Here is a 25,336-nt window from a genome sequence, read left to right as displayed (position 1 = left end):
CGCAACACGACCGCCTGGCCCCAGCCAGCAAGCCGCGCCCGCAACCACTACGTGCAATCGAGGGACCGGAACTGCGGGGCCGGGAACGAGGAGTGGCCGCCAAGGATTTCTCGTTCCGGGAGGAAGGGTAAAAGGGTGGGAAGGGAGGCAACAGAAGGCGTAAGCGGGCGAGGAGGATAAGTTTGTCTCCAAGAGATGTTCCTCAGAGGGACTGCTTGCTGCGCTTGAAGTCCAACAACAGACAAGAACTCGTCCGTCGTTGATCGTTTGTCGGCGCTTGTCGGCGATTGTCGCGGGTGTTGGTCGTTGCAGTGGGACAGCATCGGCGACACGGAACTTTGTGGTGTCGTCGGACAGAAACCAATGTTTGTCGCTCTAGTGGGACGAGGCTATTAGGGGCACCACTCACCGAAAGCTCTGCACACCCGCTAACTCCAGAGTGAGGATCTCGCGAGTGGCTTCGATGAAGTCGAGCGCCCGCACAAAGTCGGAAGTCGCCAGGAGCCGCTGGATCGTCGGCTGCGCTTGATGCACAGTGGCCATCAATTGGAGCTGGGGAAAGTGGCGATTCGGCGAGATTAGAACTATTTCACGTCACGAATGATCTATGAAGTTGTTTGCAGGCGTAGTATGGCAGTAAGCCACAAATTTCTCAGTTTTAAGTGAAGAATGCTGCAAAATTTTAAGGGGGGACACTGGCTAGAGTGTGATCGGAATGAAATTTGCAGGGGAGATTTAGCTTCAGATGTAGGTGTACTGTGCAAACTTTCAGCTCTCTAGGACAAATTTACATACCTGCATAAGATGATGTGTCACTTTTCATTAAGAAATCTATGATATGCAAATCAAGCTATTAAGCATCATTTTGACTGCTTGAATATAAAGTGGGGGATATGGGACCTCGGGCTATCTAGTTTTAATAACTTAAATGTAAATATTTCAGGAAGAGTTATTACCTCAAACTATGAGATACATATCTGTCCTCTATCAATTTTTGAAAACTTGGCTTTTTATCACTGAGGACTTCAACCTAAGACAAAATAAAGTAGATAGCCCGATTCCTGAGTAAATTTCAGTTCAGAAACATCTTGATTGTGGTATCAGAATACTTTCACCTTCGAACGAAAGATTTCCTTCGTATGAAATTTGCAGCAAAAAGTGGAACTGAGAAAAATCCATTCAAACATTGAACTCCTTTACTTTGTTACTGCCTCACAATGTGTTGAAAATATTTTATATCAATGTAACTATTTGGCATATGGTTATCAAATTTGATGTAAGGGTGTATAATTAGTTTCTAAAACTGAAAACCTCAAAATTAAAAAATGAAATTTTTCAAAAAAATTTAAAATTTAGGCCCATGTCCCCCCCTTAAGTCACTTAAACTGGAAAGTATGTTTTGTCACAAGCGCGAGGGAAACTGAAGCTATATGCATAAGCTTATTGCTTTGAATGATGCTTACACTGCCTGTGCGCACGTGCACAGTATGCTTGATCAAAGCATGATGTTTGCTCTTGTAGCTCCTGCTTCGCTATCACTTATGGTGAAACGATGAACTAGGAGGAATAGGACTTGATGAACTAGGAGGAATAGCCGAGATTTTAAGAATTTTTGATCAACATTATAGGAATACACATGCACATTGTGTTCTAAAATGCAATCAATATGTGCTACCACGTGTTGTCTAGTAATTAGGCATCTGCAAATAATGGATTTTGAGTTTGAAGCGATAAGGGTTTTGGCCGAATATTTTCGAATTGAATATCAAATGGTTTTTCCAAACTTTACATTATTGTGAACCATGTTAAAACAAAAATTGAGCTAAACTTGTGACGGTTGTTTTCAACCTCCCGCTTCTTCACCTCTAAGCTCAGTTAAGTATAATTTAACTTACCAACTGTGGCACGCGAACGACAGATCTGTCGCAGCGATTCTAATCAAGGGGATTTATAGAACTGCTTGCTGTATGCAAATATTCTTTCTTCTATTTCAAATTTGACAAAAAAAAAGAAAAGCATGAATGATGAAAGCGGGTTTGTCAAGACATTGCTGCCTTACATGCATAATCTCGGCGAATTAGCCCCGTTGAGTGTGCTTCTCACCGAGCACCTGTGCACCGCTGGAAAGCAATACTCACAACGTCCGCGAGCTCCACGATGGCCATGGGTGATCGGCGAGAAGCTCACTCAATAGGGCTAGCCCTTCGCAACCAACACTTAAAAAAGTATCACTATTGCAGTTCACTTCAAAGCGAATATCGAATAGCCAACTATTCAAAACTACTATTCGAAAATTCAAATATTTGCAAAACACTACATTAGTGATACTGAACGCTAATTTTTTTGCTCGTTTTACTTGCGTTCCGAAAAGCCAAGATTTTTACCGGCGGTGCTGCTTATGCACTCAAGCTGAACAAGGCGAGATACTAAAAGCTAGGTCACTTACCCTGACAACAACTGGTGCACTTTTCGTTTGTCGCAATCTTACTATAAGCTACCAGTCAGGCTGCCTATACTCCGTTTCACCTTACGATGAACTGCAGCAAACGCTACGAACCACCGAAGCCAATTTAACACCGTGCAAATGTCACATGACCCTTGGGAAGGGAGCAGCGCCATGGAGGTGCATGTAGTCACGTGAGACGTTTGCAACACTGGACTGGCTGGGATGGCTCGTAGCGGCCGCTGGTGTCAATCGTGAGGTGAAACAGAGTATAGAGAGTCACATTTTGTGAAACATCACAATGACTACCGAGTACAAAAAAGGAAAGCTGTAGATATTGGAAAGCCGACATCAGGAAGGGTCTGTAGGCAGTACCTTGCTGTAGACGGCGATGTAGTTTGCATGAAGTCGCTTCAGCTGCAGCACCTTCAGGGCCCCGTTGACTAGACTGGCATCAATGACACTGATGCGCTGCCTGCAGGTAAGTTTAGAGTTCGAGCATCACGCTAAAAATTTAAACTCGTTAAGCGCTACGAAGGCCCACCAATTAGTCAACAACGAGTAATGCCATAACAGTTCAAATACGCAAAGGTCGGTGCCAAAAAAACTATCGCTACAGAAAGAAACGAGCTGGTGGAAATTACTAAACTCAACGACGAGACTAAAAAGCAATAACAACACAAACACACAAAGTATCTGTTATCTGTAACAAAATCTGCTTCAAAAACATTTTCATGTGTCAGCATTAAAACGCTCGTTTTGATGAAAACCCGGTAGTGTCTGTCAGTTTATCAGCGCTGGGGAGAGAGGAAGAAGGAGGGGGAGAGGGTGACACGTGCGACGCTCCGATTGGTTCAAAGTGCTGACGTCAGCACTCGTCAACCTCTCCCTCTCTCTCCGGCGCTGACAAACTGACAGACACCGCCGAGTTTTCGTCAAAACGAGCGTTTTCGTTTTCGTCAAAGGAGCATCGCACGGCTAGCGTGAAGCCAGAGAGGAGGAGGTTCTATGGCGCAATGGAATGCAGTTATGCTCAGTTGCCGAATGTTCTTCACTCTGGGTTTACAAACGTAGCGGTGCGTGGGCTGTGATGTGTGCGTCTAGTTAAAACTAAGGATGTGGTTCCCTCCAACAGTGATATGGATGCAATTCCTTCCACAAGTGGTATGGACGTGGTTATTTCCACGAGTGGTATGGATGCGGTAATTTCCACGAGTGATATGGATGATTGTACCCAAGGGCGTCAACATACTCTCATACTCTGACAGGCAGAGTACAGAAAAGGGGTGAGAAAAGTTAAAGGAAATCTGTTGGTGGATTCTTAGGTAATGCAATAGCATGACCTTTGGGAAACGCCACAAATAGATATTCCTGTATTTTTTGTTTCTTGCAACACCATCACGTCTGTTTTTGTTTATAGGGATACTCAAAAGGGGGATAAAACCCTCCCCTTGCTCCCTGGGGTGCGCATCACGTGGTAGCAATGTCACGCCTTTGCATGTAGCCGTGCTGACATAGACATTCCATGGAGATGGGGGAGTTTTTGCTCAGGCTGTACAGACAGATGCCACCTTGGAGTGGGATCTCTTTGCAATTGGCAGTATTTAGTTTGCAAGTCTGGCAACTTTACCGATTTTGCTCAACAAGATACCGGCAGTGGCATAGGGATCGCCTAACTTGTGGCTTGCGTTGCTGCGCGTGCCGTCCGAGGCAAACAAAACAGTCTTCAATACGCATCAAAGCCGTCCTCAAGCCGCTCCTCATACAACTGGTTCAGGATTGCACATTCTTTGTGTTGCAACCATCCATTCAAGAAGCAACGTTTTTTTCTGTTTTTTTTTTTTTTCAGCAGGAAGCAGTGTGTTGGTTTCTGCACCTAACAGCGCTGCTGCCACAGTTGCATATCACCGTTTCATGTACGCCTCAGTTTTTTACTCTCGTTGGTGCCCACAGAGCCCCGTTGTCAAGGGTGTAAATCTGCCTGATAATGCTGGCATCTCCCTCTGCACCCCAACACTCGTGCGAGTGCTGGAGTTGGGAAGGGAGTCCCGCAGATTCCACGGATCACAGACGTCATGCAAATCCCTCCCCGAAAAGCGCCCCCCCACGAGTATCCCTCATTCAGTGACGGTGCGCTTATGTGCAGCTTTCCACGAATGTGCTCTTCTGCTTGCCAGTTTGTTCTGCAACGTCTAATTCAGGCATACTGCTGGCTCTCCGTTGGGAGCTGTAGCAGGGATGGATTGTCACAAATCGTAGGAGAGGCAAAAAAAAAGACACCTTTGTACATAAAATATAGAGATGTGGTACAATGGCAATGCACAACCCCTTACCATTCCTGCCCTTTCTGTTACTTGAATCAACCAATTCACTGTTTGCAACAGAAAAAAATAAAAAATAGAACCTTTTTCTTGACTTGCAGATTTAAAGAAAAAACGTGTTGTCACTTCCCCGATCCGGTGCATGTAACATATTATGGGATGTCGGAGGCTAAAAACGGGCGATACTTAAATTTTTCAATCTCTAGGAGCTCTTATCTATTTTGATTTATATAGTCAAGAAACCTTTTACGGGTCTTGGCATTGACCGAATAAAGCGGTACAGAAGCCTACAGACCTCGCAAAAAATAATGCATGTACCAGGAGAAGTTCGACGTGTAGTCATGGGTCAATGGATGGCTCAGACCTTGCAAAATGGTGTTTAAAATGTAGGAGCACCTCAGTCAGGGGGCAGGGACGACCGAAGAGACACTGGAGCTCAGGGAACCCATGAGGACGCTTTTGGGGAGGGTCCCTAGGAACCCACCCTGAGAACCCACGTTCTAGAGGAGCCCCGGTCTTCACCTGAGACTGGAGACCGCCTGTAGGGTGGTGGTCATCTTTGCCGACAGGGCGTCGTGGGAGGTCATGGCTTGGAAGAAGGCGTCCGACTTGAGGGACACCTGCCTGGCAATCTGGACTTCCACTATGTCCAGGTAGTGCGACAGCTGAAAACGAAAATTGAGCGAAGGTCACACGGCGCGATGCGTTTAGACAGCAACAGTTCTGCTGCTTATTCGACGATACGACGATGAGAATCGACTAACACTGTGCCGATTGTGCGTCGTACGGTGATCCGATATACAAAAGACGTTGCATTGATTTAGCGTCGTTACATTGTTGATGAATAAAGGATCTGAAGGTTGCGATGTGTCCTCCCGCCAGATTTAGCGGGGAAACACAAGGCGTAACGTGAGCACCGTGTGTTGGTGTATAGGTGTCATAAAATTCAATGGGGTTTTTTGTGTGTTCTTTTTGTTTGTTTTCTTTTTGAGCGGGGTACGTGACCGCCGAAAACACAAGCTTAAAAAATATTTTAAAAAAAGAAGTAGTGCGCGTGTGGTTGTTGGTGGAAAGCAAAGCAAGGCTTCGGGGGTGTGAGTGTGGGTGGTCGAACCCTGAGCAAGGCTTTGTTGGGACGCTTGGTGGGCCCCAAGCAAGTCTTCGATGACGTGTGTGTGTGCTTGTGAGTGATCGCTGTTCGGCACTGCAAGAGCCCAAGCCACCACGACTTCTCTGCCCCGACTGGCGGCGTAAGAAAACAGACCACCACCGACATTTTTGGACCCTGATTGGACTCTTCTCCTCCTCTGAACTGTATGAAGTCTTTGATTTGGCTCTTGTTTTTTTTGTTAGGCTTTCGAATCGTTCGTGTTTTTTTCGTGTCGCAGTTACGAAGAGTGGAACGCTCGCAAGGTATGTTCTATTCCTTTACTTCATTCTTTTCTTTTTTTTTTTTTTTCCCGACTATGTGTGCGCTTTGTGCACCTTTTCTTTACTTTTGAATTCTGTTGCTAATAAATAGCGTTCATAATGCCAGGCACGACTCGCTCTCAATTCCTACCGTCTCTCAGGAAGTCCACCGCCAAGGTGTGGCCCTATCACCTGGACAGCGGTGCAATTCAAATTACAAATGTGTTCGTTTATAGGATCTTTTCCACCCGAACCTGTGACAATAGGTCACGCGACATCAATTTTACCACTAAATTTAGCGGGGAAGCTGAATTAGTGTATAGGTCATGTGACATTGATTTGCACGCTAAATTTAGTGGGAAATGCACGGATGCATAGACCGATGGACGGACAAAAGTTTGGGATTGGGGGCCTCCTTCAAAAAGCGTTTCATGCTTTTGTCTCCCGATACAACCCTCTGAACAGAATTAAAAAAGGTCATTCTGTGAGGCCGTCATCAAAGGTTGTGCAAACCATGAAGTGCAATGGAGCTTGGCCTGCGCTAAAGGCCGGATCTTACATGCGGTGCAGCACTGGATCAGTGCGCTGTATTTAATACAGAATTTAGTGACGACCTAGCGACCTCTTTCCTCTCACTGTTGAGGTTTCCTCCTCACAACTTTCAATACCGCAATGTAGCTCGCAGCAGCAAGATCAATTTGTTTAAATCCCATGCTGGATATACAAGCGCTCTGCAGGTCTAGATCTGTCTGCTGTTAACTTCGTTCCGAGAAAGGCAGGATTACGGTATTGCTGACTGATGTTCAGCCGACATCTGGCCGGTGTTATGCCGACATTTGACTGGACTTTAACCAATCTTTACTTAGAGAGGCCTAGAATGCTGACCGATATTGAGCCGGCATTTGGCCGACATTGTGCCAACTTTGACCCACCTTTTCCTGGAGTAGCCTAGAAGTTTGCTTAGGGGCAAGAGTTTCTTTAGATTTCCGGGCTGACGGCTGAATGACGGACCACGGGATCACGGTGTGGAACGTTTCTGGATCTTCCAGGCTGAAGTCTGGTTTCAAGAACATCTGTTTGAAAAAAGACAGCAACCGTTCGAATTTGTGTTTGTTTACAAACACAAAGAGACCAAACTAAGTTGGCAATGACATGCGAACAATGATGGTTAATCACTGTCACCAATGTGCCACCAGCAGTATCTGGGAGCTTTCACGTGAAACGTGCTTTGTCTCGTCAAGGGGGGGATCTAGACATTTGTGAAGCCAAAAAGTGAAGTTGCCGAGTAGCTCAATGCTGATTGGCTGAGTTAGGTGTGACGTCACGCACGAGGCCATGCTCACTCGACGATGATTCGCTGGTGATTGTGCAAACTCACACGCCACCGCTTGCCTGTCAGACGGCAGTTGGATGTCATTGGAGAAAGATCTGCAGCTATGGTGGGCTCTGGAATAGCACCGGGGTTTGCGGCTATGGAGGGTTCTGGAAAAGCACCACTGGCATCTCCATTCCTAGAACTGCCATCGAGTGTATAAGCCACGTGTTAAGCCAGTCGCCAAACTACTCGATAAAGAGCGCCGAGAGCGTAGACGTCAATCCCAAAAGATTCATACTGAAACCACGCGTTTCCCGTGCAACACAAGTGCCCAGCAATTTGCTACAAATGCTTTCCGAGATAATCTTTTTTGTGCTGTTGCGACAAAGCAACGCGACAACGCTCCTATTGCATGCCAGTCTGTTTGTGCGTTAAAATATCTCCTAGTTATTGTTTCTTTGAGTATGAGGTGAGACATGCAGTAATACGCCATGGTAATGACAAACTAATTGCCTTTATTTTCGAACTATTATGAAAAAAATGCTTGAAAAAGCCTGAACCTAAGAAAATAAAGTTTTTTCTACCTGTTTAGGACAGAAAAATCTCAAAATAAATGGTTGCTGAAAAAACATGTTCTTTTGCCCAATATTTTAGTTACATTATAAATATTTCGATTTGCAGGCGAAACCAAAATTGCACCCCTGTGGGATGATGATGATGATAGTGTTTATAGCCAACTATAGTCAGATACAACATAAGTACACGGTGCGAGGGGGAAAAGGGCGGAAACTAGGGAAGCTGAAGTGGAAAGGAGCGACATCCTTTCCACAATGGCTTTTCTCGTGCGCACCCTTTTCCCTCTTGCACCGTCTTTCTTATGTTGTATCTGACTATAGTGTGTGCTATGAGGTCCAGCAGATTCAGAGCGCACACCAGTTGGGTACAAATGCTATCATCATCATCCCACAAAAGTACAATTTCGGTTTCGCCTGCAAACCGAAAAATTTGTATTGTAACATAAATATTGTGCAAAATAAAAACATTTTTTTACAAACATTTATTTTGAGACATGCTATTTGCCCTAACCAGATGAAAAAAAATTTTTTTTTTACTAGGTTTAGTGTTTTTGTAATACTGTAAACGACTTATTTTTCGCGTGTCAATATTTCGCGATTTAGGTCAAAGCTGAAGTTTTAGAATAATTCGCAGGTTCTAATTTGTGCGACGCGGTGGGATCTCAATATACATTCCAATGTGTTTACATTTTACCTGAATTGTTCACGGGACACATTTTTTGCAAACTGTAGACGATTCACAAAATTCTCAAAAATTAGGTCCTCGCAACATTCAAGTCGTTTACAGTAAATAGTGAGAAAACTCGGTGAAACCCAGGAGTTAATGCTTGCAATATCTAGAAGCAACAGAAGGCACTTACCATGGGAACAATGTCAATGCTTTCAGGTGTGCCATCTATAGAAAAAAAATAAAAGCCTTTGTCAATAGTCGTGAGACACAATCAATTCAGAATATCAGGTCAAAAAAAGAAAAAACAAGAAAGCAACACAACTGAGTGAAACATGGTTCATTTATTTATATTTCCGTCCAGTGAAAACAACTGATGGTTTTCCTTTCAAGCAAACCAACAAAGGGTAACAAAACATTTAATTATAGTTTAGTGCTAGCAGCTAGTTTGTTGCCTCACAATTTAAACAACAAATAACTGGGCTTCAAAGCCTAAACAGTGCTAGTTTTCAGCAGGGCAGAGGATTAAAATTTGGGTGGAGGAGGATAGGAGGAGGGAGGTGGAATGGGGGAGGAGGAAGCAAGTGAAAAGGGGAAGGCCTGAAGCATGGTTCAACTTTTAAGGGGCAGCGCTGCTCGAGTTTTGTTACTGAGAAAACAGTGCACGCAACTCTTGTTGGTGTTTCCTGAGAAGTATACAAGTCAAATATTCAACAGTGTTATTAAGATGAATAGGGTCAGTGAAATCCGCTACATTTGGCTGGACCTGGGGCACAGCCCACTTCGACATAAGCATCATGACATTGTGAACATGCCAAACCAGCCATTCGCGATAAGTTAATCCCGTTAGTCACATAGCATACGTCTCCATCGTCCCGATAACATTCTGCTAACAAACTTCGGCTGTGCACTTGAACTGTCGTTCAGCAACACAGCTGAAGCTCGTCAGCTGAACGTCCTGTGCACGCGCAGGCCACAGTGGTGTGCAGCAGACGCCCCTGAATGCAGAGTCTGCTGAGATGCAGACAGCACTTGCACAGCACCTGTTTGCATGGCCAGTGCTGCGACTGTGCCGCATGGGCGCACCATGTCACTGACAATGCGGGGCCCATGTTGCCCGCCATGAAGCCATTGCTAGTACTCGTAAATGCAAAATTGCCCATGCAAAATTGCCACAAGTGCTGCCACAAGTGCGGCCACAGGGTCTGGTGGCAGCACTTGTGCTCAGATTCAGCAGTGTACTTTGTGACATACCTCTGAACGAAGTGCTCCTCACCAAGGTTCCGCTCCTCCCGTCAGAAGTTGCAGATGTGGCTGAAGAAGCGCGACGAAGGTGCCTGCGGTACCTCTGAAAGCGATCCGGAGAGAACAAAGACGCTATCCTTCGGTCGGGCTTGTGGGAAAGGGATCCTTGCATTGAGTCCACGGAAATAGAAGAGCAACAGGACGAGGGACCAATACTAAATGTAAAAGAGATTAAGGGGCCCACCGGACGTGCACCCCCGTCACCGTTCGAACGTCGGCCACGTATTATGGCAGAGTATGTTTGAACAACATTTCTGCCCGCAGCAGGCGTAGACTAGCATGACAAGTCCCTCCCACAAAGAGGCGTCCCTATTAACGGGGCGTAACCATACGTTATAAAGCGTGGAAGTAGGAAGCTTCTGGAGGCGACACAATGCCGCCAGGCCAGAAATGTAGAGGGACACACTCCCACGACGACCAAAAACTAAGAGATGAAAAGATTGGATGATTGGATGAAAAGGAGAGCTGACTTGTGTTGCCTCCAGAAGCTTCCGTACCTCCCTGGTATAAAGTAAGACGAGCCGCGGCACTGTCACAGCAATGAAGCCCAGTGTTGCCAGCATGGCTATGAGGCTTGGCCGAAGTTGGCCGCCAATTTAATCTCAAGCGGATTGCAACGATCCGAGAGAGCAGACAAGGCTTACCCGCGATGTGCGTGCCAGGTACGACTCGAAGTGTAGCCTCGAGATGGTCGGGACATGGAGGCAAGGGGGCAGCGGCGTCGTGTCCGTGAAGTGATCCCCCCAGGTCTTGATGAAGAAGTCTGACTCCCTGCGGGAGCGGCGGGGGTCGTTCAGCACGGCCGGCAGGTTCTGCGCCGAGTGGTAGATGGTCCAGCGCTCGCGTGGCTCTGCCACCGCATCTGGAAAGGCGGGATTGGTGGCCCGACGGGCACCCTCTCCGTTGCTCCGGCCGCTGTCCGAGTCGTCCTTGGGGTGTCCGTAACGACGGTCTGACCGTTCCGCTGCAACAAAACAAGGTTGGAGACTTGCCAAACGCCGAGACGACCATTAGACTTCTATAAGACGTCTCATACAAACCTTGGAAAGACGTTATAAAGACAGATTTTCTAGAAGCATCTTGTAACCATCTTCTAGTTCTACATCCCTCTTCTTGGGCTACAGGGCATATCTTTGAAAATATATTGTAGACGTTTTAGGAGATGTTATTTAGATGTCTATGACATCTCTAAAGGATCTGCAAGATGTCTTGTAAGAAATCGTGACAAGACGTGATGTAGCCATAGAAGCATCTTGTAACCATCTTCTAGTTCAACCAATAAGTCCCTATCTTCGGGCTACAAGGAGTCCTCGAAAATGTATTGTAGACATCTACAAGACGCCTTGGAGGACATTTGACATCTATGGGAGATCTGGAAGATGTCTTGTAGAAATCTTGGCAAGACATTATATATTCAACTTTTTTTACAGCGGAGCAGTTAACCCTTTGAGGTCAGATAGTCTGACCAACTTGACGGTGGTTCCGGTCAGATATTATTTTGTGCGCATTAGCAAGGAGAAAGAAAAATTACTGCAGCATACAGAGGTAACAAGAAATATTTATTTTTGCAGTGCTTCTGCATTCCCGCGCTCTCTAGCGATACTTTGACAGCGTGTGATATTTTTCGAAGCAATCTCCAGGGTGGAGAATGGGGTTCTTTGTGCAAGTCTTGCAGCAGAAAACTGTTTCTCTCCTGCCTCCTTTTGTCTTTTGATCGCTGCACACTGCACAGTCTTTGCTGGTACGTTCTTGTAGCTTGTATATGAAGTGCTGCCCTCCATCTAATCTCTCCTCAGTGTCGGATTGTGATGCTCGTCCTCTTTTCTTTGGTCGCACTCGCAAGTCCCCGACCAGCTGTTCGATCAGCTTACGGCGGTACTTGAGGTGCCTTTGCCCCTTCAGTCCCTGAGCAGCCTGTTGCATCTGCATTAGCAGGAAACTATTGACGATGGCAACCTCAAGGATCCAGAAGAAAAGCTTTCTCCACCACTTGAGGGACTTGCGGCAGAACGCGTAGCTCGCGCAGTAGTGGTCGGCTCGATCAACAGCTCCCATGTTCTCTGTATAGTCACAAATGACTACTGGCTTGTCCAGTGTCACAGCCTGGCCGTGTGCTTGTGTTTTTGTCACAGGCTTCGTCGAGGGATTGTGTGCTGAGCTCAGCATGGTAACTTGACGCTTATCTTGCCAAGCCAGGGCCCTTTTACAAGTCACCTTTCCGATACGCTGCCACGTCACCCTTCTTCATCTTCTTCATTAGCTGCTGGGCATATGCTTCCTGTTGGTCATGACAGTGCCAGTGAGCAAAACGTCCTGAAAGAGCAACTCCTCAGCAAGTTGCGGGGACGTATCAAACCTGTCCGTGTAAAGGTGGTACCCACTTCCGAGTGAAGCGCATTGCACTTTGTTGAGGAGGTGCAGGACAATCCGACACGTGAAGGGAAGGTCTGGCCGGCAGAGGCTCTCTGTTGTTGTGCTACCGTAGTACGGCTCGAATGCTGACACGTAGCCTGTTCTACAGTCGGCGAGTACATAGACACGGAGGCCCCACTTCGTTGGTTTCTGCGGGTTGTAGCATTTGAATGAGACCCTGCCCTTGAAGCCAACTGTACTCTCATCGACACAAATCTTCGGGCCGGGCTTGAAATGCTCACGGCATTTTGTGTCAATGTACTTTACGATGTTTCTCACCTTGCTACCTCGTGTCGGCAGGTGTGAGGGACCTTGCAAAGGTGGAGAGACGTGCAGCATCCAAAATATCTGGAGAAATCTTGTACGAGTGAACACGGCGGGAAAAAATGCCATCTTCTTCAAGATTTCTTGGCTGAAATACTCCTTGATGTCCGGCTTGGGAATGAGGGCCATGTTCATGAGGACACCGAGAAAAGCCTTGAATTTTTCTACAGAAACGTCTTCCCAACTTTTCCATATAGATTGCTCAGCGAGCGAATCCATGGATGAAATTTTCTCGTGGGCATGGCGGTTTGTTTCTTGCACGATTTCTCCAATGAGTTCATCCGTAAAAAATAACTGGTAAAACTCAAGTTTGGAGCCAAGGTTTGACGATCCAACCTGTGGTCTAGGGTCGCTAACGGTGAACGCCACATCAGGGAAGTCTGGGAGATTGTCTGTGTAGGCAGTCCACAAGGACAATGCCGGCGCACGTGGAGAAGAGGGTCAACTGTTGTTGTCGTCTTGTACACACACTTCTTCGTCGCTACTGTCACTGCAGTCAGCGGAGGATGTTTCATCGTCGTCTGATGGAGGCACATAATTACCCTCTTCGCTAAAATCGTCATCACTTTCCACGAAATCATGCGATAAGTTCCCATACAAGGAGCGTGGCGCAAATGCTGCCATGCTTTTTCCAGCCACCGAAATTCAAAGCGACCCGCGCCTTCGCCGCTTACGAGTGCTTCTGCCCTCTATGGAAAAAAACTCAAACTATTGAAACAATGAAGTGTTAAAGAAACATGCTGAGAGATGGCGCCACCAATCCAGTCAAAAAGAACGGAGGAATAAGTTTAAACGAGAGCGGGAGTCGCGTGTCGGGCGACGTTCGACAATTGACCGGAAACTCGTTTCTCCAATGTCGGGCCACGCCCGACACGTGACCGCAAAGGGTTAAGGGCTAGTTTCCCCAGAATCGTGTCTCCCGCAAAGAAATGAAGACACCGAACTCTAGACACTTACCGCCATCTATGAGCGATGGCAGCAAGCCAGGTATCTGGTTGCCGCCGTCACTCATAGATGGCAATAGCCTTTCCACTCTGGCTTGCCGACTTGCGGCCGGCCATTACTTTCCATTGTACAGCTCCGCTGGTCTTCCTTCTTCACCAGAGTGGAAAGGCTGAAAGTTTTTACCTATAGGTATATTTATACTGCAATAGCAAATTGAGAAAGTGCCAAAATTAAATGAAAGCAATTTAAGAAGACTAATATTATTAGGAAGACGTTCTAATATGTTCAATCAACAATTTCCCTTCCCCCCCCCCCCCCCCCCCCCCCCCAAAAAAAAAAGGGAACAAGACATGTAGGAACTAAAGATGCAAACTTGCGACATCATGCCCTCAATCATCCCCACCTGCTAGGCTAGCACAGTGAAAGGTCAGACACGCAAACGGTCTTCATGTCCATCATGCCATTAATAGAATTCCAGTTATATTCCACAGCTTTCCCCGTCTTGGACATTTTAACATGTCTATGTTTGTGCAGATGTGTAGTCAGTTTGTTTTAAATGTCTCTATATGTATGTGCTGTGAATGTTTGTTCCTCATTTAGATGTTACAGCATGTGAAGCTGTTCAACAAAGCACTTGCACCTATTGGTTCTAGGGATCTGGCAACAGTGACTCAGACACGTGGCTTGCATCTGATGTCGCCGTATTAAACCAATGATCATTTCTACCAATTCTTGCCCCCCCTCAAAAAAAAAAAAAAAAAAAAAATTTGGATTCGGTCGTGTGAAACATATGTACAGCAGAAGGTATGCATGCAGTAGCAAGATCCCTCACAATAGCCGCTGCTGTGACATCAGTGCAAGCCATGTAAGCACGCATGTCAGACTGACAGACATTTTACAAGTGTGCCATGACGAGTCAAAATTTCCTTTCCTCTAGGGGAAAAAAAAAAAAAAAAAAAAAAGCTTAATGCTCTATTTGTGGGGCAATAATTTTATGTGCTGCCATTTGCTACTCCTTTGCTAAAGAATTCTGCTAACTGTTTCCCTTGTGTGCACTGTAACATGGCATATGAGCATCTGATGACTGTCTTTTCATTCATTTGCAGTGTTGCCATGTGGTTGGTGCTATAAGCAGTACCACTGATGCATCCTCAGCTGCGTTGTCACCTATATCCACCTGGCCTCCACAGCGCTCACAGTAAGCTTTCAAAGAGGGGAACAATTAGTTAACTGGCCTGTAGTCGAATCGTATGAGGAGCCAAACTGAGCCTCACCTTCTTTCTGCGACAGCACATGATGCTTGAGCACGTGAGCTTCGTAGTCTTCGTCGCTGACTCCTTCGAGGGGCAACGAAGCGCAAACATCGTTGTTGCCGTAACGGCAAACGAACGAACCGCCTTCCTTGCTGCAGTGGGTGTCGCGCAGATGACGCGCAAACTCGTCGGGTGTCTTGAAAGCCGTTTTTCCCGGGCAACGCTGACACCGCGTCCACAACGGGGTGGCTAGGCTGTACTGCTGCTCCGCATGAGACATAAATATAGTATGCGGCGCTCGGGCAGCTTACCGGAGATGTACAACGGTCGGTACGCTCGGTACCGTGTCGGTCATCGACGACGGTAGAAGTCGCGATGGAAACATACGACCCAGTCCGGTAGGCCTAGCAGATACGTTTCAGGGCCGTAGCCGATGGATTTTAGGGTTGTCCGAGCATGCCTTAGAAGTTAGCGAGTATTCGGGGTCGGGTTAGGCGGCTTAGAAAGCGGGAATTTTGGACGATCGTAGCGGTTGTCTGCTAGCGGGAACCGGAGGAGCAGACCGCCATCAGGACACGAAACCACTCCGCGCATTTGGATTGGATCGGGTTGGATTGCAGTGATTTAGTGGGAAGACGCTGTTCAGCGTTGCCCATTTTCGAGTCTCTTTGAGTCTTTTTCCGTCTCGTCGCGTGGAGTAGACGTGAAGGCGGTGAAAGCTGAGGAGCGTGGCACTTCTTTGAAGTCTCGAGAAAGTAGAATTTTTAAGACTTTCAGTTTTATTTCATGTTCTCGAGCATCCCAGTTGATAAGACCCCATACTATGCCGAAAAATGGGCAATATACACATTTTTTCTGGGAGTGAGGCGTCTTGAGACCCTAGCTGGAGAACCCTAGTCAGCAGAAATACTATTCGAGCTTACCATATTTTTCTAATACCTGGAGAGGACGGTAGATTTGTAAGCTCAAGAGCCTTATGCATTACTAAATTATCCTGCACCCAGTATTAACCAGACATGCACAAAGACAGTGTCCAAACTTCTAAGTGCAGACCAGGTATGGTGTAGGCGAGCTGGACAGACGTTGTCTAACCCTTTTTGTACTGTCTCTTCCACTGTATTTTTCTTTTTCACTCTAATCTCAGGTCTTACCACCAGATGTGCAAGTTTGAAAGTACAGAACAAATATTTCTGTGGTATCGACTACATTTGTAAACGACACAAAACGATTCTACTAATTCACCACAACTTACTCCATGTAGGTCACTGCAGTACGATAATAATCGAGACACAATTAAACTGTTCAGGGAAATCCTCCATTCTTATCAAACACTGTACACGCAAGTCCATTCGTCAATATTTCTCAATAAACAAAAACATCCGCGCAGAGCAGATATGAAGATAAAATAGCGAAATAACGCTGTTTCATCCTCCACAAGTATACCCGTAAAGCAAAAGGCAGCTTTCGACCTCGCGTCGGGTGCATCCGGACTTAAACACAATCGTGGGTACTTTAACAGATTGCTTTAACCCAGATAAAATGTGCATGCATGTAACATAAAAGCTACTGCTAGAACTCGCTTTTTTGTGTAGATTAATGCCAAGTTATTTAACTTTAATCTCAGATCTATAAACGGTTTGTCATAGAGGCAGAGGTTTGCGGAGGCCGCCAACGCAGAAAATCTCCAGGCCATCTCCAAGTCCAGAGCAGACGAAACGACGAAACACCTAGACGGCGCTGCATGTGCCACGGCGTCCACCGCGTCACCACACGGGGGCGACGACGTCCGCATTACAAAATAGTTCTTCTCATTTACATTTAGCACGCGCGCATGCAAAACGCCATCGCGCACTTCACACCCTCAAACTAAACACCAACAAAGATCTGCGTCCGAATCCGACGGTTTCCTAAAACAGAATACCGTATGAAGTCTCCATTTTGATACGTCTTCCTACCGGTGTGAGAGCTGCTTGCTGGGTGGGGCTCTGCAATATCCTTCCGCGCCGTGTCCGCTCGCTTCCTGGCATCGGCCCACGGAAACACATCATTGAGTTCGGGAGTGGCCCGACTTCTACGCTTGATGTGTGTTTTCTCAGCACCGTGCACTGCACTGGGATAATCCTGAGCTGATCTCACCGGTAAGCCCCGTCCTCCACGCAATTTTTCGGCGCGCCGGTTTATTTATCGCGACGCCGCGAGCGCCCGAAAAAAAAAGTCCTCGGGGACGGATCGCTCTCATCTTGGTCATCCGTAAAACATGGCGGATCACTTCAAGAGCTTCTCCCCTCCCCCCTCACCTTTTTTTTTTGACTCGAAAGTTGTTCCGCTGTGCCGGCGTTTGGAGTTCCGTTTGCGAGAATTTGCCGACGATCCGAACGATATCAAAACGCGGAGCGTCGGACAAAAAGGGTTAGACTTTGGCCCCCGCACGAGGCGAGCAAGCCGGCTCGCGGAGACCGGTCCCAGTGGGTTCGCGTTTCAGAACGCTTCGTATGTCTGTGTGTGAGCGCGTGCTCGTGTTGTGTTTGTGCGTGTGTGCGAACTCGGGAGGTCAAGTACTAATAACCCCCACGGCTGAAAGCTTTCCGATTTCTTTCTGCGCGTTCAAAGACACGAGCGTCGGCGTTGCAGAAGCGGCGGCGAGAGCACGCGAAAAGAAACCGACGCCCAGTGATCAAGCTCGCTTTCCACGCTCTCTAGGTCGACAGGGTTACGAAATGCCTGTCGCGTTCTCTTTTAGCCGTCGATTCTGGATCGGATTTCCGCGAAAAGTCAACGAAAATGCCCCCAAAAAGAAGCTCGCGCTAGTCGCGATCGCACAGATGCTGCAGCACCTCGCTTTGCTTTTCGCAAGTTCAGACTCAACCGCACTCATATTTAAAAAAATTTAATTTAGGAAGCATTATTTGTAGCTTCCGCGCCGTCATTGAAGCTCAGTTTTGCGTATATCCGAGTTCGACCGCGGCGTCCTTTCGTGTGAAGCGAACTGTGGAGAAAAAGAGCACACGAAACAAACAAATATCTAAAAAGTGTCAAAAAGCGTTTTTTGTTTGTTTTTTTTTTATGCGAATTGGCGACGCCGAAAGGTCGGTGCATTCACCCGCTGTCTGTCTGTCTTTATTTAGTCAGACGATGCTCGTCGTTTCTGTCCAAGTTCGTCAGCTATTCATTTATTTTTTCTCGCACAGGTTTAAAACGTATCCAGGCTTGCCGTGACCTCTACTTCCAGCTCTAGCATTTGCATATAGATTTTCTTTTTTTCGCACGTTACACGTGGCTAGATAAAACTAGCGGGCGTGGTTAGCGAAGCAGACGGCGCCGGCGGTCACACCAGGGTTAGCTTTACTACATGTAGAGGTACGACAGTACTGGTGCGGCACGCGTCTCTAACGTGACACAATGGGTTTCGGCGATGAAAAAGTGAAGGTTGCGGCGTTGCGCCGCGAGCGCTGCTCTCTGCCGGGCTTGTGATATTAGGGTGCTTTTGAAAGTCACAATCTTTGTTCTGGACCTTTTCGCTCGAGCTACTAAGATCATACTTATCAGAGGTGAATACCTGAATCCCGGGAGGTGTGAACGATAAACCTGATTGTAGCAGGTGGATGGGTCGGAATGCTCTTGAAGCAGGTGGATGGGACGGAATAAAAATATATATAATTTTTTTTTCTTTGATTCGAGTTGTCTTTGCACAACCGATTCCTTTAATTTATTAGTGTGCTACTAGCGTCGTCTGCTAATAATGTCGTCTGCTACCGACATCGTTGGCTACATAACGTTGTCTGCAATTATTGCCGTCTGCTACAACACACTTTACAAGTCAGTTAAGCTATTCGGTCCCGTTCAAAAAGGACCATACATCTGTACGTTCATTATTCAGAAGCTTCCAAGCAACACATCGTGTCCCAAGTGAACATTTTCCATCCAATGTGCGATCCTCGGGCCACGTATCTTCTGTACATTCGACGTTAGTGTCAGACTCTGCAATAAACCCGTTGTCAACTTTGAGGCTATAACAAGTAGCAGCCAATTCTTCCACTCTCTATTGACCAAACTAATTGCTAGCTCTTCGAGTAACCATCGCTGCTACCTGTAGTTTACTTTTAACGCTTCTACTGCAACAATTACTCTTCTTTCATTTCACAGCATCATGGAAACCTGGCATCTATAATGACTGTTATTACTCGGCGCAATTAAAATAAGGAAAAGAGGGTAGTGTGGGAAGCAAAGGGTCAATGCTCGGTTAATGCGTTGTCCCAATTTTAGATCTGCTTCGGCCGCTTATGACAGTCTCCGACCCACCGATAAGACAGAACTCACACACTAATACGTTTCCAATAAAGCGAGACAAGATTTCCTGGCGTACGTACGCTACAACTTGACCTTCTGCGCGAAACTACCGGTTTTTTGGAATCGTGCGATTTTGATTCCTGATGGCGTACTTTCTGGATTTATTGTCGACGGTTCTTAATTTTTTACCAGTTTCATTACGTTTAGTTTGGAGTATTGAGTCAAACTTCAGGCAAAATAAAATAAAAAAATTGTCCCAGTTTTTTTCGTTTTTTTTTTGCATTGTGTGAGTGAGTAGTTTTTGTATTATATGTTTTCTGGATCGTTATTCTGTTCAGATTCTGGGGTGTATGCATTTATTTCTGAATAATACACGATGGCAAGAATATCGACTTTTAGGAAGTTTCTTTTATTTGCCGATGGTTTACGTATCTTCTTCAACAAGCTTGCAGTTTTTTTTTTGTTTTTTTTTTAATTGATAGTTACTTTTTTTTAGACGTCTGAATCTGTTTTGAGGCAAAATTTTAAATAGTACAATTGTTGATTTATTTTGTCGCAGGCCGCACACCTAAAGAGCAACAAAAAAAAAAAAAAAGAGAGGAGAGATACACATAGTTTCAGGCGAGCTGAATAATATACAGAATGTACAAGATAAAAGTAGTACATATACGCACATACGAAGCAATGATTAATATAAGCCACTTAAAGGAACAGTTGTCTAAAATAGAAACGGCGAAGTATTGCATCAAGAACAAAAAAAATGTTGGTGAAATCGGTGGGTTTGGCTGGGGTGGACGTGGCTCAACTTCAGGCATCGGGTGGATTTTCATATTTTTACGCTCCAGCGAATAAGCCGGTAGTGGCTCTAACTTTACGGGGAAAGAAGACTCTCAGTAAGATTACCCAAAGTCTAATTTTCAGAATAATGTGTCAATGAACGTGAACTGCTTGTCATATCGTATTAAAAAGAAATATATATATATATTTGTATTGAGTTACAAAGAGACGTTTTCCTAGCCGTGTTACTCCTGCGATATCTTCAAGGTCTCCGATTTGCCTGAAAATTTGCTAAACGCACCAACGAACATCGCTGAAATAGAATCCCAAATATTACGTCAAAATAACATTTTATTGCGAAGTTATCTAATTTACAATTTTTGTCCTCACCGTGTTTTTCAAATTGAAAATCTCTACTGGCAACAACGAAAAACTGACGCCATTGGAAGGCGGGAGTTGACTTCTTGGACTGTAAAATTTGTTCCCAACTGATTCCAAGCGGTTTCATGGCATCAAATGGCTGCTTTGGAAGCTCGCTCTAGTACCCGCGCACCAGTACTCCTTTAGTTCACTTTACCAGCACGGAGGAAATGCTTGGCATAGTCTATTTTCAGACTGCTTGCTCGACCGGCAAGCCTGCCCGCCACTGACGTCACGGCACTAAAAAGTGCGGGTATTTTTGAATGCTGGTTTTTACATCATCTCATTTGCCGATTTCACAATAACTATTATGAATTTCGCGATATTAAATGGCACACCGGAAGGGGTAAACATTGGGGATTCGGAAAATATAGTTAGTTGGGGTAGCTGAAGAAATCGCCGAAGCTTTATTTTCAAATTTGGACGACTACAATTCAGTGTGTTCAGTTTTATTTATTTATTTTTTTGTTTGGGGGGGGGGAGTATTTTTTTATTGTTGTCATTCTGTACGTAATAAGTACTGTAGTAATTTAGTTTTCCATGTTTCTCAAACTTCTTTCGAACGAGGCAATAAGTAGGAGTAACCACCAGCAGGCAACCATGCACACCAGCTACGCATGGAAATTCTTAATTTTATGCCCGCCCACCGCGCGTTTACGTGCGGTCTACAGGCGTGCCTTACATCAGACGCTCGTGCTAAGCGCTAGCGCTGTTGGGCCATTGACTCTCTTGCGGCATAAGCGTTGGGAAGGAGACACCATTCCGACGTTTACAAATTCCCTGCCGTAATCGCTCTTTTTTTTTTTTTTTTAAGTTTGCCAAACGGCTGTGCGTGCGCTCTGCCCACACGCTGCATTTGACGTGAGAAATCTGCGGCAGTTTTTCTACTGTATGTATATAGTGGTTTAAAGTATTTCGGTGGATGTTGGTGCGGTGTGACGGCGGGTTTGGCCGACAAATGCTGTTCGCCGACTGGAAGCGACTTTAGCATGCGTGAACGCATCACGGCTAGAGCAGCGCAGGGCGTGGCTGGTTCGGAGCATCTCGTCGCTCCGCTGCCACTGAAATTGCGTCGTTAGGTGATAAGAACGTCCAATAAGGAATCACGAAGTAGGAAGCGTCACACAGACTGTTTAGCAAAACTGAAACACCGGATCCGGCAATTTTTTTCTTAGCCTCCGGTCTCGGCAAGCTCTAGTATTTCCTAATTCGTTAATTAGTCGTACCGAGTCATTCGGTCGTAATGAGATTACTCGTCGTATTCCCCGCTCAGTCGCGATGCGATCATACGTCTTGTTGCCCACTTAGTCGTAATGCGATTATCCGTCGTAGTGATATCGGATCCCAACTTGGCATTTATGTGTAGTGTCAGCCGTGTCAGCTCGCATTGTCCGCGATAGTGCGTTGCAGGTCATGCGAATTGTTTCGCACCGGGGTTTTCGAGTCCCGTGTAAGTTGACTCGGGTTACTCAGTTGCACGGTTGGTTCCCGAGATTAGTCGCATTTTAGTCGCAGCGAGCCTTTTGTTACATGACACCGTCCTGTGACGTCAGGTTCTATTGCCCTTCATCGCTTTGGATGCCGCGAACCTGCCGAGGTTCGGGTTCCTGAATTTTACGAACATTTAACGCCATGTTCGACAAAACTTCGACTGAAATTCGAATGCGCGTGCGCGGAAACTGCAAAACGAGCTTCAGTAATTATGCACCACCAACAGCGTCTAACCACCAGCAACATTTATCAGGTATGTTGCTTCATGTTAACAAACGAACTAAATCATAAAAAGAAAAGGTTAGATGTTTGTATATTACGTAAACATATGTGATCAACATCTTGAAGACCGGCGATGAGGAAGGAAGGGAACGACACAGTCAAACCCGTTTATAACGAACAGCAGCAAACGCCACGATCAGTTCGATATAGCAAGTAGTTCGATATAGAAAAAAAAAACAAAAAAAAAACACATTTACACCGAACTCTTACGACGAGTTTGTTGTAAGGCGAGAGCTTCTCTTTCTTTCTCAACACTTCACTCCAGCCCTCTAACAACGCGACAAAAATATATATATATTATTTTTTTTCATGCGTGCAGACTTAGTTTATTTTAGCTTATCTCTCCTTCTGAATCGCTTCTCTTCATGGGCAAACGCATTCAAATGAAAAAAAAAAAAAAAAATTGTGCGTGCGTGCAGAGTGTATTTTTTTAGCTTCTCCCCTACTGAATCGCTTCTCTTCGCCCAATTTTGTTCCCAACTTGAGCTTTTGGAATTTTCTTTCTTTCCTACTTATTTGTTTGGGGAAAGGACAGGCTAGAAGACGATTGTTTCTGCGTGTTTGGAAGCCTTCCCGGGGGGGAAAAAGTTCGATATAGTCAATATGTTGTTCGTTATAAAACATAGTTTTCACATGAATTTTTATTTCAATTTTTTGTGAGTTCGATATCGACAATAATTCACTGTGCATGGGTTCGTTCTAAACGGGTCTCACTGAGTTATTAAAAATTTAATTTAAAAACTTTTTTATCTTTTAATATTTTACAGTTATGCGTAGAAGTCAGGCGACACTGTTCTATAAGTCAAACTTAGTCGAATTTTTACCCAAGAGATTGAAGGTTCGCTGAGCAAGTCAAACCTGAAGCTTCTACAAAGCTTCGCCACGTTCCTATGCGTTTTTGTGCACCAATAAACTGCGCGCGCGCGAGTGCGTACGCGCTAACTATGTGCCGGGCTGTCCTAATGTGCGTGGACACCCGTGCACAAACGCACGCGCGGCAGAAAAAAAACGACAGAAAAACAGAAAACCGTACGTAAAGGCTAAATACAAAGCACTGGCCTCCGCTTCCCGTGCCGGTAGCAGTCCGCAAATTGCAATCGTCTCGCTTGCCTGGACACACTGCAACGAGACTTTCCCGTGAATCTGCGTACTTTTGTTTGTTTCGAAAGCCGGCCGAAACAATGAACCGGATGGACGTTTATTTATTCGTTTTTTTTTTTGTTTTTTTTTTTTTACAGTTTTTGTTTTGTTTTAGTTATCTTAGTTGGGCAGTACCTTCTGCCCTCGCCTATTCTGACAGTGCGCGGTGGAAGCTACCTTCTCGTTGGACCTACCGCGTGCATACGGACGCGCAAAAAACGGGTTCGGGTGGTGGGAAGGAGGGTGTTGACTAGCGCCACCTCTCGGTATTGCAGCGAGACGCCACGTGCCGTGCAAGCCAATCCAATCCTTATCCAATCCAATACCGCGCGAGTGTCACGTGACCTAGGGGAGAACCGCAGCGACGTGAGGGATACGTGGTCACGCGGCGCGTTTCCGGCGCCGGATTGGCTGGAATGGCCCGTGTACCGTCTGCTGCGTTCTATCGTGAGGTGATGAAACGGGGTGGCAGGCGTTTATGACGCTTTCCTTTGTGTCGCCCTTCCCTGATTGCTTCGAGACATGGCAAGCACTTTCTTTTTCTTATTTTTTTTTTCTTTCTTGCCACTTCAATCTTTTGTCCTTCTCGGTTCCTTGACTCTTGTGGCTGCGATGACCCGGGATAAAGGCATCTTTGAGGCGCCGGCAACTGTGAGCATAAAAACAAAAACAAAACAAAAATAAATAGGAAAGAAAAACAATAAAACGAATTTAAGGGTACCAAGAAAGGCCTGCACAAATTTATGAACTTACATTTTTCGAGGCTATTTCAATCGAAGCTCTTGCTACATAAAAGGCCCGTTCACACACTTGCGACTCCTTAGAACCTAGAAAAAATCGTAAGGGTGCAGGCGAGCTGGCGAATATTAACCACGTTCAATTAACCTGAGACTGGGGTGGAGAAGAAACGTCAAAACGCAAAAGGGACAGAAAATAGACAGGACGACGTCTCAACTCGGCTAACTCGTTTATTTAGTCCACCTCCTTATATAGTCTCAATCTCAAGGTCATCTCCACCAACACAAAGGGACGAAGTCTATACAGGTCAAGCGCCACAGTCTTCATCACACAATGCAAGAATGCTGACAACCTTTACAGGTCGACGCGATAAGGCAACATCCATCCACCTTAGAACCGACTGCCTTGAAACCTCTTTAAATCTCTTATAGCGAGTTCGTTTCACACGCACTGGCACCGTTCGAGTTCTCTCCCAGAATGCATCGCACTCACAGAGTGTTACACGGAAAGCTGGACTCAAACGAACTCGCCAAATGCACCGAGTGCAAAAGACTGATGCTGCCGCCATCTATGTTGTAGAAAAGGTACCGACTTCAAACCGAAACTAGCGCCTTTCTGTTCCGAGTGATGCGTGGGAATGCGAGAATGCAGTCGCTACCAACGTTTATCTACAAACGTTGGCAACTGCAACCTGTAGTTCATAGTTGCGATGTCTTCAAGCAGCTCGGCTGCCGTAGAGATAGTTACAGACGGCGTAAATTTCCGCAACCAGCTGTCTACAAAGCAGCTGGTTGCGATCTTTCAATCCTTATAACCGTTTACACTGAAGAAAACTGATGATGCTGTCCGAGCAGAAGCTTGATCCGTTTGAGCATGGTATTATGCGTGAACCACTGAAAGGGTACGGCTTAAAACTAGCCTGTTGGAGTATCCAGCAAAACTGGGAATTTCGATTTGGATCGTCATTATAAATGGATTAGATATTAGCCTTGGTGAGGGCGTCGAGAACGAGAGCTTTCTCGAACAAAATACGACGGGGCAAGTTAGCTGCGTAGATAAATGTTAAACATGATGATGTTGCCCAATCCTCGGGTAAAGTAACCATCTTTAGCTTTCTCTGATGCTTATTGGGCAGTCAGAGGTTTCTGCTGGGGGAGTTTTATCGACACATGTTAAATTTTTCACCCGCACATGGTTGGTGATAGACATCTCGGGGGCCGCTGTTGCGTTT

At 45.9% G+C, this 25,336-nt stretch overlaps 2 protein-coding genes across 8 annotated transcripts in view; one reads left to right on the top strand and one right to left on the bottom strand.

The window, feature by feature from the left end:
• The window catches only part of LOC8036185 (vacuolar protein sorting-associated protein 54), a 41,906-nt gene extending 26,318 nt beyond the window's left edge, over window positions 1–15,588 (bottom strand). Inside the window, exons 1-8 of the mRNA XM_029975329.3 lie at window positions 14,992–15,588; window positions 10,681–11,000; window positions 9,986–10,079; window positions 8,925–8,959; window positions 7,107–7,247; window positions 5,287–5,429; window positions 2,819–2,918; window positions 410–552 (exon numbers count right to left, since the gene is read on the bottom strand). Of these exons, the coding sequence (XP_029831189.2) occupies window positions 410–552; window positions 2,819–2,918; window positions 5,287–5,429; window positions 7,107–7,247; window positions 8,925–8,959; window positions 9,986–10,079; window positions 10,681–11,000; window positions 14,992–15,250 (1,235 nt within the window). The 5' untranslated portion in view covers window positions 15,251–15,588. The remainder of the gene's footprint in view (window positions 1–409; window positions 553–2,818; window positions 2,919–5,286; window positions 5,430–7,106; window positions 7,248–8,924; window positions 8,960–9,985; window positions 10,080–10,680; window positions 11,001–14,991) is intronic.
• Window positions 15,589–16,773: 1,185 nt separating this feature from the next.
• The window catches only part of LOC8036186 (spectrin beta chain), a 120,349-nt gene continuing 111,786 nt past the window's right edge, over window positions 16,774–25,336 (top strand). For all 7 annotated transcript variants that reach the window (XM_029975337.4, XM_029975335.4, XM_029975336.4 and 4 more), the window contains exon 1: window positions 16,774–17,108. The gene's annotated coding sequence lies outside the window, so the exon portion shown is untranslated. The remainder of the gene's footprint in view (window positions 17,109–25,336) is intronic.

Source organism: Ixodes scapularis, unplaced genomic scaffold (assembly GCF_016920785.2).
Source record: "Ixodes scapularis isolate PalLabHiFi unplaced genomic scaffold, ASM1692078v2 PGA_scaffold10__122_contigs__length_95168666, whole genome shotgun sequence".
Taxonomy (NCBI): Eukaryota; Metazoa; Arthropoda; class Arachnida; order Ixodida; family Ixodidae; genus Ixodes; species Ixodes scapularis.
The sequence above is the reverse complement of the archived record's forward strand: the minus strand, read 5'-3'. Positions and strand labels throughout refer to the sequence as shown.